The sequence below is a fragment of the Adiantum capillus-veneris genome, chromosome 3 (genome assembly GCF_014529385.1).
Source record: "Adiantum capillus-veneris isolate H3 chromosome 3, ASM1452938v2, whole genome shotgun sequence".
In the NCBI taxonomy this organism is placed as follows: Eukaryota; Viridiplantae; Streptophyta; class Polypodiopsida; order Polypodiales; family Pteridaceae; genus Adiantum; species Adiantum capillus-veneris.
Window position 1 is genome coordinate 37,255,064 of NC_140933.1, and position 12,838 is coordinate 37,267,901.

Sequence of the window (12,838 nt, forward strand, 5' to 3'; positions counted from 1 at the left end):
TCCTTGAATGCTTAGACGGTGTTGTTAGAGAAATACATCCGTCGCCCTTGCATACATTTTATCCTTGAACACAAAGATGAAAGATACACATAAGCATGGTACAAGCAAGCTTCAAGCTAATTACCTGATATTTGGCATAATTTTGCACAACTTACACTCCATAGCAATGCAAGTTGAAAGATCACGATAATGAAGGCTTTTGTAATGCACTTCCATCTTGTAACTCACTCATCTGATTCATACATGTGACATGGTTTTTAGTCTAGGTACTTAAAAGAGAAATATTCTTACCTGACCCAAATCATCACCAAGGGACGACATTAGAAGCGTACTGTCACAATTTAGCTTCAACGCATGTAAGGTTGAGTTCTTAAAGGTTTGAGCTATGGATAGTTGGTTTTGTGTAATGATATAGTGGCCACAGCATGAACCAGCCACGAAATTCACTCCCATGAAATCAATCTGACAAAAGATTCAAATTCCAGGTTTACCCAATTTTGAAGGTACTCATTTTTCGACTACTTCCATCTTAAGAGCCCATCAATTCGTCCTGAAACTCCATTCTTTCTATTGAGCAAGTAAACAAATACACAGTATTCACTAATATGATGATTATGACGGCGTTGAATAAAAATCTCCCATACCCAGCATTAAATCTTGGGAACTGGTTTGTCCTGATTGATCCTAATTTTTATAAAACGTTTCTTTATGCTTTCAACAAAAAAATTTCGAGTTACCTCTTTTGCAAAATCTTACCCATAATTTCAAGTCGTTACATAATAGTAATCTCAAGTTCTTACTTACAGCAATCAAGTTCCTACACATCTTCAACATTCAACAATGTGGAATTGCTTGGTGTCATTTCCTTTCAAAGAGCCCAATGCCCATCATCACCTTAATAGATGCACTCATTTTACATTCGCACTTTCGAAACTAAATTTTTGAGCCACTTCTCAACCTTACTGGGTCGCTAGTCGCTTCCATGGCAATTGCTTCAACCCTTGCCCCTTCCCACCTGAATCACAACAGATATCAAATTCATAAAGAAAGCCTTACTTTGCTAAAAATTCCTCAGTACAGCAAGAAACTAATTGATTTCTTCTGATCCATTAAGCTGGGAGGCAGATGGAAAGTGGCAGAGGTAGGTTTAATCGATGATTATCAGTTCTCAGTAATCACAACCTACAGGGACTAGGCTTCAACCCTGTTTGCATAAGATGACACAAAAGCCAGAGGTATTCAATTCATGTTTTTACATGCACAATTTCGCCAGCACTGTGCACAATCACCCTTTCTAATGAAAGAGTAAGTTAAGAGCCAGCAGTTACAACCAATCATACGGTAGAACTCCAATCATATGGTATAAACATATATCCTGCCACTTTCTCAGGCACCTCAAAGCAACTTAGATATAGGCATGCAACATGAGGATTTTCATCGACTGAGAGTCATATACATAACGGCAAAAGCGAGACACTTCCTGCAAAAAGTGCATTAATAAACTGCTCAATAAACAAAGGAGCTATTGGGTTAGAGACGGCTTATCTTCAACATACTCAGGGACAGCAAGAGGCACAGGACAAATAATACCAAAAGACTTTCCAAAGCATGGATACATAGACACATTAGGGCTCAGCACAGTAAACTTGGCTATGTACAAGACGTTTTGTAACTAGCCTAATGCAGGATGCCCTCTTCGTGATCTACAATGGCAAAAGGGGCAGTTTCCTGATCTACAAGTATAGTTAGTTGCACTAAACCTAAGGACGGCAATCTAATCGGGGTTCAAAAGGGAACCCTTTGCAAAGGAACATTTTCTGATATTTGTAAATTGGGCAATCACCTACCCAGCGCCAAACGCCTTCTCCATTGGAAAAGTCACATACTACAAGCCTTGAAGTTACTTTGCTGGAAAAATAGACACTTCCTCCACCACCAAAAATCTTGAAGTCCGCAATACAATCAAAATGTCGAAAAAATGCCAGGGGCATTCTTGCAGCTTCGCTCCATTCTAAGGTTGTAAGATCAAGTTTCAAAATGATGAATGTCGAGCAGGAATTGCTTGCCAGTGAATGCTTGAGGCCGCCTGTCAAGAAAAGGCCACCATTTGACTCCAAAAGGCGCGGCTGATGCAAAATGTCCAAGATTTCTCCCCACTCTGGTCGATAGAGCGGACACCATACCTCTTTGCAGTAGATCTCATCTAGCTTAGCATACACGAGCCTCCAGCTTGATTTCCATGGTGAACCCATGTTTTGCAATCCATACACAACACCATCACAGACGACCGGGCTTCGAGGCCTGTAAGGAAGCCCTGTTTCAAAGTTCCTCCAGGTGTAACATGTTGAGGAATAAAGAGCAACTGCATCCCCTCGAAGGACTACTACTTGATAGAAGCTTTCATGGCTGCCTCCCTTCTCATCCCTTCCCACCATAACTGCTACAGGCATAGATGGCTCTTCATCCACGTAAGGCAAAATCTTGTAGGTTCTAGTAAAAGGGTTACACACACAAATGACATTCCTCCCATTGACTTGGCCTGCTACACACAGCAAACCACCAACTGCTGCTATGGCATCAGTAAAATCTGGAGGCAGAAAATTGAGTGAGATGCAATGCCATGTGCATAGAGTGGCATTGTATAGAACCAGCATTCTCTCCTTGTTTAGCCCCCTCTCGTCAAATAGAGCAACCCACTTTTCCCGCCTCAACATTCCAAATCTTAACAAGAAATCCTGAGAGCAAAGCACATGTCGCCACAATCTGCATACCATGCGAGCACGAGCAGCATCCACCACTGAGAGACGCAGGAAGATGAACTCAAGCAGGTCCCTAGGCATTTGCATTTTGTTTGGCTATCTTGCACGTCTGTAATCTGCGGCTCAAAGTGTGCGGGAATGCATGAAAAGATTGCTTATCGGATAGATGATTCAGATCACCAGAAGCAAATGACACTGACAGGTATCAAGCCCTGGATGGTCGGCAAGAAAGGGCCTTTCTTGGAGTTCCGCAAGAACAGAGCAGAAAAACCATTATATTATCTGTTCTGTTGAAACGAGAAGACAAGGCAGAGAAGAGAATGATGATGAGCGGCGGCTTTACTTCAACATGAGGCTTGTTGTACCTTTACAGCGAAAAAAAGAAACACACCTGGAAAAGAAGAGGTAGGGGCAATGGCGGACTCCACAGCTGCAGAAGCGTACAAGCTCTCTACGGAGTCGCAACTACGCGAGTCCCTGCTCTTTTTACCCGTGCGGTCCATTTCTTTCAAAACGACACACACTCCTTTTTCAGCCAGGCACGCAAAATTGCCCCCTCACGCGTTTGATTCCATGAAACTGTTTCTCCTCTTTCTCGCCCACACACTTACCCTCTTTGAAGAAGAATTCAACATTTGTGGGATACATCTTGGGTTCAAGACTTATTCCTGCTATTTTTTTTAACTTCTCTCTCTCTCTCTCTCTCTCTCTCTCTCTCTCTCTCTCTCTCTCCAACATATGTGGTGAAATATTGTCTTATTCAATGTGCAATCCATGTCATAAGTTAACTTCTCTCTCTCTCTCTCTCTCTCTCTCTCTCTCTCTCTCTCTAGTCCCCCCAACACGTGGTGAAACATGTCCTATTTCTTCCATCCTCATTGTACAATCCATGTGATTCTGTTAGTTTTGAGAGAGATGTGCCAAGAGAACAATATCAAAATCACGCATAGCTAGTACAACAATTGTGTAATCACCGCTCTTGGCATCTTCATTGTACAATCCATGTGATTCTGTTAATTTTGAGAGAGATGTGCCAGGAGCAGAGTATCATAATCATGCATACATGCATGCATCCTTAGCGACAACTCATATTCTCATATGCCAAGTCTAGGTGACTAGTAGTACAACAATTGTGTATCCACCATTCTTGGCGTCTCTTCATGTTTGTCAACTCATGCAATTAAAAAATTTCTCCAAGACTAAAAAGAGCATATAGCTTGTCATATTGCATATACCTTATAGTAAGTCTTTCTCCATGGACTCCTCATCCTAGAAACTTCTTTTCCTTTTTGCTAGTATCCAAAGGCTTCCAAAATAGTGGCCCTTGCCAAAAGGAAAGGACATCTTGCCCTTTTGGACACTCCCCCCCTTTTGGTAATGGCCATTAAATGGTGGGCCAAACTCTATTGGATTTTCACGGGAATATAGTAGATGGTAAGTATCAAAAGTGCATTAGGTATTTTTATTCGTATTTTGAATAACATCACCACATCCTTTAGAAGATTAAGTCTTCCATTGCTTGAAATGCTTTGGCCTAACTAGCAGTCTTGAAAGGGGTTTCTTTAGTACTTTGTAGCAAAAATCCCTTGGAAGAGCTCTCTACCTTGGGGCACTACCTAAAACTGTCCACCCAACCGTAGGAGTCCCATGCATAAATAGAAGAGGCCTTGTCTGTTCATACTTGGTTGGACATGACCCAAGCCTTTATGTGTTGGGCTACAGACCTCTTGGGGTAATTCTTGCGATGTTAAAAACTTCTCCCCCCCACGGTCTCTCTCTCTCTCTCTCCACAACATATATGGTGAAACATTGTCTTATTCATTGTGCAATCCATGTCATTAGTTTTGAGAGACATCACGAAACTCCCCTGCGCCCCCCCCCCCCCCCCCCCCCCCCCCCCCCCCCCTCTCTCTCTCTCTCTCTCTACATCCCTTTCTCCATATCCATCATCCCCCCAACACATGTGGTGAAACATTGTCCTTTTTTGTCTATCCTTATTGTACAATCCATGTGATTCTGTTAGTTTTGAGAGAGATGTGCCAAGAGAACAATATCAAAATCATGCATAGCTAGTACAACAATTGTGTAATCACTGCTCTTGGCATCTTCATTGTACAATCCATGTGATTTTGAGATGTGCTAAGAGCATAGTATCATAATCATGCATGCACACATACATCCTTAGCGACAACTCATATTCTCATATGCCAAGTTTAGGTGACTAGTAGAACAACAATTGTGTATCCACCATTCTTGGCGTTCCTTCATGTTTGTCAGCACATGCAATTAAACAATTTCTCCAAGACTAAAAAGAGCATATAGCTTGTCATATTGTATATGCCTTATAGTAAGTCTTTCTCCATGGACTCCTCATCCTAGTCGAAACTTCTTTTCCTTGCCCATGTCCACGTACATCCTTAGCGACAGCTCATAATCTCATATGCCAAGGTGACTAGTAGTACAACAATTGTGTATCCACCATTCTTGGCGTTACTTCATGATTGTCAACACATGCAATTAAAAAAATTCTCCAAGACTAAAAAGAGCATATAGCTTGTCATATTGCATATGCCTTATAGTAAGTCTTTCTCCATGGACTCCTCATCCTAGAAACTTCTTTTCTTTGCCCTTTTGGACACTCCCCTCCTTTTTGCCTCTGTGGTCCTGATGCTATAGGTGACGTGACATTATGAGTAGAGGTTTGGAGCGTGCTTTTTTCATATATTGCTCTATTAATCAAATCTAGTAAAAAATCTCGCTTTGAAAGCTTGATCCAAACAGAGAGTTTTGAGGAAGCTTTTTCCTCTCTCTCTCTCTCTCTCTCTCTCTCTCTCTCTCCCCTCTCTCTCACTCTCTTCTGTCTCCCTCTACCTCTCTCTCTCTCTCTCTCTCTCTCTCTCCCCTTCTGTCTCCCTCTACCTCTCTCTCTCTCTCTCTCTCTCTCTCTCTCTCTCTCTCTCTACACATTGATGTAAAGACAAGATTTTTCTGAGCAATGAAGGCTTTGCTGTAACAACATCTCAGAATTGAAAAAACTGTCAAAACTTTGCGTTTTTGTTGCTGACTTGAAGGCAATGTCAGACAAAACTCGCAAAGGTGGAAAATCCACACTCGTCATGGAGAATGATGCAAAATCTCCAAGGAATTTGGATGCTAATCCAAACTACATCGTCTATAACGGAAGCAATGATCATGGCTTACTTGGTCTCATTACAAGAAACCGTCAACAAGCAAGGTGAAGAGTTGCACGCACTTGCAATGGAGAACGACACTTTAAGAGTTCTTATTGTGGAGAATGAGCACCTCAAGAAGGTTCTTGAAATGCAAACAACATGCTTGATGCATCTTGAGAATGAAGTTCAAGAATGTAAGCGCTCTCTTGTTGACATGAATGTATTGAAAGAGCACTTGAACAAAGTTGAAAGTGATCATGTATTGAAAGAGGAAACGATAGATACAATACAACATGATGTATGTGAGATGAGAAATGCATCCAAATCATGGGATGATATATGTAAGAATAATGTGGTTTCTACATCTCCTATCACACAAGCCGTTGTCCAAGCAAAGAATGTAGACAATGTGGACACTCAAGAATTGCATGAACGGCAAAAACACTCAAAGAACATTGCCATTCGTGGAATCAAGGAGGAACGCATGGAAACACCCCAATCTCTTGCTGTTGCTATTGAAGAGTTTTTTGCTACATACTTTGGCATGTCTGGAATCATGGATTATGGTGCACATCGAGTTGGAAAACTAGGAGTCCCTCGCTCGAGCGAAAGACCTATTGTATGTACCATGGCTGATGAGGTAAAGAGAAAGATCTTCCTTGACAATAGTTGGATCTACCTCAAAGGAACGGGTTGTAATGTATATGAGGATCGCACTCTTATGCAACAAAATGCACGTCGCAAAGCATATGAGGAAAGAAGCATGAAGGTTAAGGTGTCATCTCAAGAAGAAAAGTCACTTGAGGAGAATGCAAGTCCACCCAACAAATAGGGACACATGATCTATGAGACCAACTCACGCTTGCAAATAAGCTTTTAGAATTGTAACGGGTATCCATGGAATGCGAGAATTGGCATTGATGAGCTTACCGATGACTCCGATGTGATACTTCTTGTCAAAACACGAGACGCAACAAATTCTTGGATTTGACAAATATGATGTGCATTCTTTGATGTGGGCCAAAAATGCAAAGCAACATAGAGGCCAAGGAGGCGTAGCATGTATGATCAAAAAGGGTTTGAAAGATGTTTCCATTGTCAAAGATAAGTATAAATGCTACTTATGGCTGAAAATCAGTCCACCAAATGGTCAACTCATGTTTGTGGCTAGTTGCTACATTCCTCACTATGACTTCAACTTTTATGCTCGCTTGGATATGGATAGAGATTAGCCCTTTGTTGAACTAGAGGAAGACATTGCTCGTTACAAAGACCATGGTGAAGTCATTGTCTTTGGAGACATGAATGCTCACACAAATATGTTACAAACTTCTCCTTTCCAAGAGCTTTTGTAAATATATCCGCAACTTGATCATTTGTCTTCACAATGTACTTCAATGTGTTTGGTGCGAGCATGGTAAACTGGATTCTTTGCCAACATGCGCTAATATTGTCACAATATATAATGACACTGTCAAGATTGTCAAAACCAAAGTCTACCATTAGTACTCTCAACCATGACTCTTCACATGCTGCCAAAGCTGCTCCACGATATTCAGCTTCTGTACTTGATAATGCTACAGTTAATTGCTTCTTGCTACTCCAACTTATCATACCATTGCGATTGGAAAATGCATAACCACTTGTATATCTTCTATCCATAAAATCTCCTGGCCAATCTGCATTTGTGTAACCATAAAGACAAAGCTTCCCATTCTTTTCATAAAACATTCCATAACTGACAGTGGCTTTCACATATCTCATAATCCGTCTCACTACATCAAGATGACCTTTACATGGATTTTGCATGAATTGACTCACAACACCCACTGCATAACTCAAATCTGGCCTTGTTATTGTCAAGTAAATAAGACTTCCAACCATCTTGCAATACATAGTGACATCCTCAATGTAATGTCCATCATCAATCAACTTCACATTTTGATCAAGAGGTGTATCAAACGGTTTGCACGCTGTCATTCCATACTTCTCAAGCATATCCAGTATCATCCAAATTCCTGATAAAGTGTCGACAATTTCAATTCCCAAAAAATATCTCAACTCACCAAGGTCCTTCATGTTGAATTCTATCAACAAACTCTTCTTGACATGAAAAATTTGCTCATCATGACTTCCAGTGAGAATCAAGCATAGATGACAATAACGACGATCTCTCTATCAACATGCTTTAAAAACAATGAGTGATTAGCAGTAGACTGTTTAAATTCGATCTTCTTCAAGAATCTAGTTATCTTTTCACACCAAGCTCTAGATGCTTGCTTCAAACCATACAATGATTTCTTCAACTTACATACATAATATGGAAACTCTAGATGTTGATAACCCTTTGGCAGTATCATATAAACTTATTCTTCCAAGTCACCATTCAAGAATGCATTATCGACATCCATTTGTCGTAACTTCCAACCGAACATACTTGCCATTGCTATCACCAATTTGACTGTTGTCATCTTTGCAACTGGACTAAATGTCTCATCATAATCAAGACCTTTTGCTTGTCCATAACCTTTAGCAACAAGCCTCGCTTTGTATCTTTCCACACTACCATCTGACTTGCACTTGACTCTGTATACCCATTTTGAACCAATTGCTTTCTTTCCACTTGGCAAGCAAACCAAATCCCAAGTGTCATTCTTCACAAGAGCATCCATCTCATCATCCATAGCTAACTCCCATTCTGATTTTCCAATTGCCTCTTGAAAACATGTAGGCTCTTTATGTTGCACGTGAAACCATGTATGCATAATGTGTACGCATGTAACCGTTGTATGTCAAACTATCAACTGGATAACGCACCCTCTCTGATCTTCACAACTGTGGTGCACTCTTCTCTTCAACTCTTGCATATGGGGGTACATATTTCTCAGCATGCTTATTGCCAGGTGTCCTCAAATGTGGTAAACCATGCTCTTCATCAAAGCTTTCATCTGCAGAACTCTCCTCAACCACTTTCTTCTTTCCTTTCTCGTCTTGCTTCTTATCTCGCAAACGACCGCTCCATGGGTTGACACTTCCTGTACTCTCCTCTACCATATGTGGTCCTGAAATAGTTCTTGTTGATGGTCCTGGCTTATCAACAACATGACACACATTCTCTTGCTCTTCATACTCATCTTCTATCATCACTGGCTTTGGTTTATACCATGGTTCATGCTTGCAAAATCTGACATCTCTACTGACATAAACTTGTCTTGTCGTAGGATTATAGCACTTGTAACCTTTTTAATTGGATAGCCCAAGAATATACACTTCGCTGCCTTTGGATCCATCTTCTTTCTTGCTTCATTTGGCACATGAACATAGCAAGCACATCCAAAAACTTTCATGTAGGAAACTGTTGGCTTGATCCCATAAAGTCTCTCATAAGGTGAAATTTCATGAATGGTAACTGTTGCTGTTCGATTCATAATGTGTACAACTGTATGAACTTGCTTCAGCCCAATATGTTAATGGCATATTCATCTCATTCATCATGGCTCTTGCAATCTCTGCTATGACTCTATTCTTTCTCTCAACAACTCCATTTTGTTGTGGTGTGTATCTGCAAGTAATCTGTCTTCTTATGCCTTGTTCGCATAAGTAATCATCAAAATTGTGTGACATGTACTCTCCCCCTCCATCTGCACGTAGGTGTTTTTTTTTCTTTTTTTACACTTAATGTCACTAAAATTAAAGGTCCGTCTTATAATAATTGTATATTTGTTGGCATAGGTGCATTCATATAATGAGCAAGATATGGAAACCATCATGTTGGTCTACATGCAAAAAAAGAGTGTACATGATATGTACTTTTCACTCCAAAAGACCTATGTGCATTTGAAGAAGGAAGACATTTTTATAGATTTTGCCAAGGACTCAAAGAGTCCTAATAGCCATACAATGATTAAGCGTATCTCATCATGGCTCGTAGACATGAAGAAGATAGTAGTGAAGGGTTGCATTCCTTTGAGTGAAAATGATGTTCAACTTCTTTCTCTTTAGGACTTTGTAGATTTTTGTTGCAACGAAAGACATGTTGGGTTTATGGAAGCACTCCTCTAAGTGCAAAGGACGTTCAACTTCTTGTTTTTGAAGAATTCTGCTTCTAATGTCAACATGGATGCAATTCAATCATTAACAATGGTTTGATTTCTTGGATAATTGAGAATATTGACCCTATTAGTGGATTGCTTATTTGACTATATAGAGTAAGTCTTATTTAATTGTTCGACTATAACTTGTATGGCACCAATCCAACCAAAGACTAGTAGGGAAACAATAGTGTGTGTTTAAGTTTGAAAATACCCTCATAAAAGAACCATACAAGTATGATTGCATTTAAATAATACATTTGGAAAAAACTACATTGAATTAAGCTTATACATGGATTTTGATATGCACATGACATTACATTATACAGGTAAATGTTTATATGTACATCAATTTCATTTCTGGATATCCATCAATACAAAGGTTATTGTAGATACATCCCATTATCCAATTGTCCTTTGAGTAAGGTGTTTACTGATTCTTCAGCAAGCGAGAGAGTCGAGTTGTTACCTACCACCATCCACACAAGTAAGAAGTTAGTACTTAGCTTACTTGGATATGGGAAGACAACTGTCAAAGCAAAACTCTGGTTGTTATCCCTGTCACATCACCATCAAACCTAGCAAAACCCAAGGTTTTGGGACCTAATTAAGATCTCTTACATTGATACCAGTCTTCTTATAAGAAACAAGTCCACATCTGCAAAATTATCTATTGTGTAGTGTAACATCTTGAACAAACGTATTTAATTCAAAAGGCAAGACATTTTCCCCTAATTACTACAATACAAAATTGTGGTGTAACATCCACAACAAACTTATTTAATTCAAAAGCCTAGAAATTTTTCCACACTTACCAAGCGCATGATCTTATAACATTGAGTAATGTGTGTAAATGATGGTGATTTTGATAAGAGCATCGGACCTTGTGTAGGGATCAATCAGTCCAACCATCCACTTTCGCTCTACTATAGACAGAGAGAATTTCACTTCGCCCTCAGGAGCGACCCATAATACCTCCAACCTACCTGAGCTAGACATAAGTTGAGGCCGCTTTGCCTCCTTCTATGAACCGGAGCTCTAAAAGGATCCCAAGTACCATTAGGTGGTAGGGTATCAACACCAAACATATCAGTTCATGCGCCATGCCTCTTCAATACCCAACACCGCGTGTTTAGCAAAGCCAAGGAAAAATTCCCAACACATTAGCCGTGTAGGTCATTCAACCCCCTACGCACTAACCATGTAGATAAGCCTAACAAAAAGAAGAAGACATAGGCAACACCCTCGATCCAGCAAAGCCCCAGGTCAATGACCCTTTTATTAAAGGCTAAGTGATGTAGGTGATCCTAGTCTTATATCGACGCTTCCATGAGAAACATAACACATGAGTCCAATCACAATAGCACCTTCCATATGCACAAACAATCTTTTCCAAGCAGTTAGACTATACAGGGTCTCTACCCTTACACGTCTACCATAAACCAACCAAACCACTTTATGATCTAATCCCAAAGCCATAAACCATAATCCAACCACTTCACATGGGTGAGCACTCCACCCAACTCGCATGAGGCACAACCAATCCTGCATAACCACTTTAGAACATAACATACTTCGACAGCATAACCATATTCAAAAATAGAACCAAGAGCCACACCGGCTTCCACCATAAAATCACAATTATAATCCATGAGGGAATCTCATCCCTTAACCAAAATCCATATTCACACTGAACCAACTCCCACACTTGGAGTTTGACATATCCACTGCAGTCAATCGAAGTCCACACACATGACTCTTTAGACATGAGCTTTTCATGCATAAAATAAGTCCGACCAGCAACTAAACATGATATAAAAATCAAATTTTGACAACATCCAACCATGCAAAGTTGATGCACCATATGTGCACTTCACCTCTCTAGCACAGAGAGCTAGTTTTTGACCTAGAAAGGTGGAAAGCAATCATACCCATGAACATGAGACATCCACATCAACCCATAAGGTTCCATACATCATATGATAACATTCCATCACCATAAAGATGATGCAAAACAGCTCCGATCTTTAGGTCGACCATAAACCACAACTTCACACATATGCAAAAACAACTTTTTGTCATTTTCGAGAGTATGCATAACATACAAATGAAAGTGTTTGAACTCAAACCAATGCATCAAGATCAGCTCCATAATATAGACTAACACCCTACCTTATCACTTTACCCATATGATACTCACACAACAAACGGTAACCAGAAAAGAAAGCCACATTATTCATATTTGCCTATGCGGTTCGAGATGACTAACCATATACCCTCACATGAGTTTATGGACATTTAATAACTGAAATCAACTCACCAAAATAAACCAAAAATCATACATAAGCGGCTTAGTTAACTCACGATGTCATATGGTACTCCCCCTCGGTAGCACCCCTACACGTGTAGGTAGAACCGATTATGGAATGATTAATAGCTCACATACCCAAGGTGATAACGGAAACCTAAATACATTTATCATCACATTTAGTCAATATTTTCAATTAATTAAGTGGGTTTTCCCATCTGGTGAATCTATATGGTGGTTCTCCAATGAGCCATTTTGATCGTGCAATGGGCAGCAAGCTGTTTTTTGACCATATCTTTTAGCTCATGCGTGATTTTGACATGACACCGAAGAAAGAAAATGTTCTAAATGATGTATTTTATCTCTGGTATAAAGGGTTTGGGCTGACCCATAATGTTTTGTGAGTTATGACCACAATAGTGTTTCTACCGCTTCTATGACGTGAAACAAAAAGCGCTTTTTATGCACTCACGTAATATAAACACATCGTGTGCATAAATCAGCATG

The 12,838-nt window shown here is 40.0% G+C and overlaps 1 protein-coding gene across 2 annotated transcripts; it reads right to left on the reverse strand.

Annotated features, from left to right (window-relative positions):
- Positions 1–1,477: 1,477 nt before the first annotated feature.
- LOC147460763 (SKP1-interacting partner 15-like) lies at positions 1,478–3,309 on the reverse strand. 2 transcript variants are annotated; one of them, XM_086508466.1, is made up of 2 exons: positions 3,151–3,309; positions 1,478–3,046 (listed from the first exon to the last, which is right to left on the reverse strand). In XM_086508466.1, the coding sequence occupies exon 2, from the start codon at positions 2,844–2,846 to the stop codon at positions 1,761–1,763; it is 1,086 nt and encodes a 361-aa protein (XP_086364592.1). In that variant the 5' UTR covers positions 2,847–3,046; positions 3,151–3,309; the 3' UTR covers positions 1,478–1,760. The 2 variants fall into 2 exon arrangements, with proteins under 2 accessions (XP_086364592.1, XP_086364593.1); XM_086508467.1 differs by having other exon boundaries at positions 1,478–3,041; positions 3,151–3,307.
- Between the last annotated feature and the right edge of the window lie 9,529 nt (positions 3,310–12,838).

Bases quoted from the DNA above. Each gene is read 5' to 3' on its own strand.
- LOC147460763 (XM_086508466.1), bottom strand. From the start codon at position 2,846: ATGCAAATGCCTAGGGACCTGCTTGAGTTCATCTTCCTGCGTCTCTCA.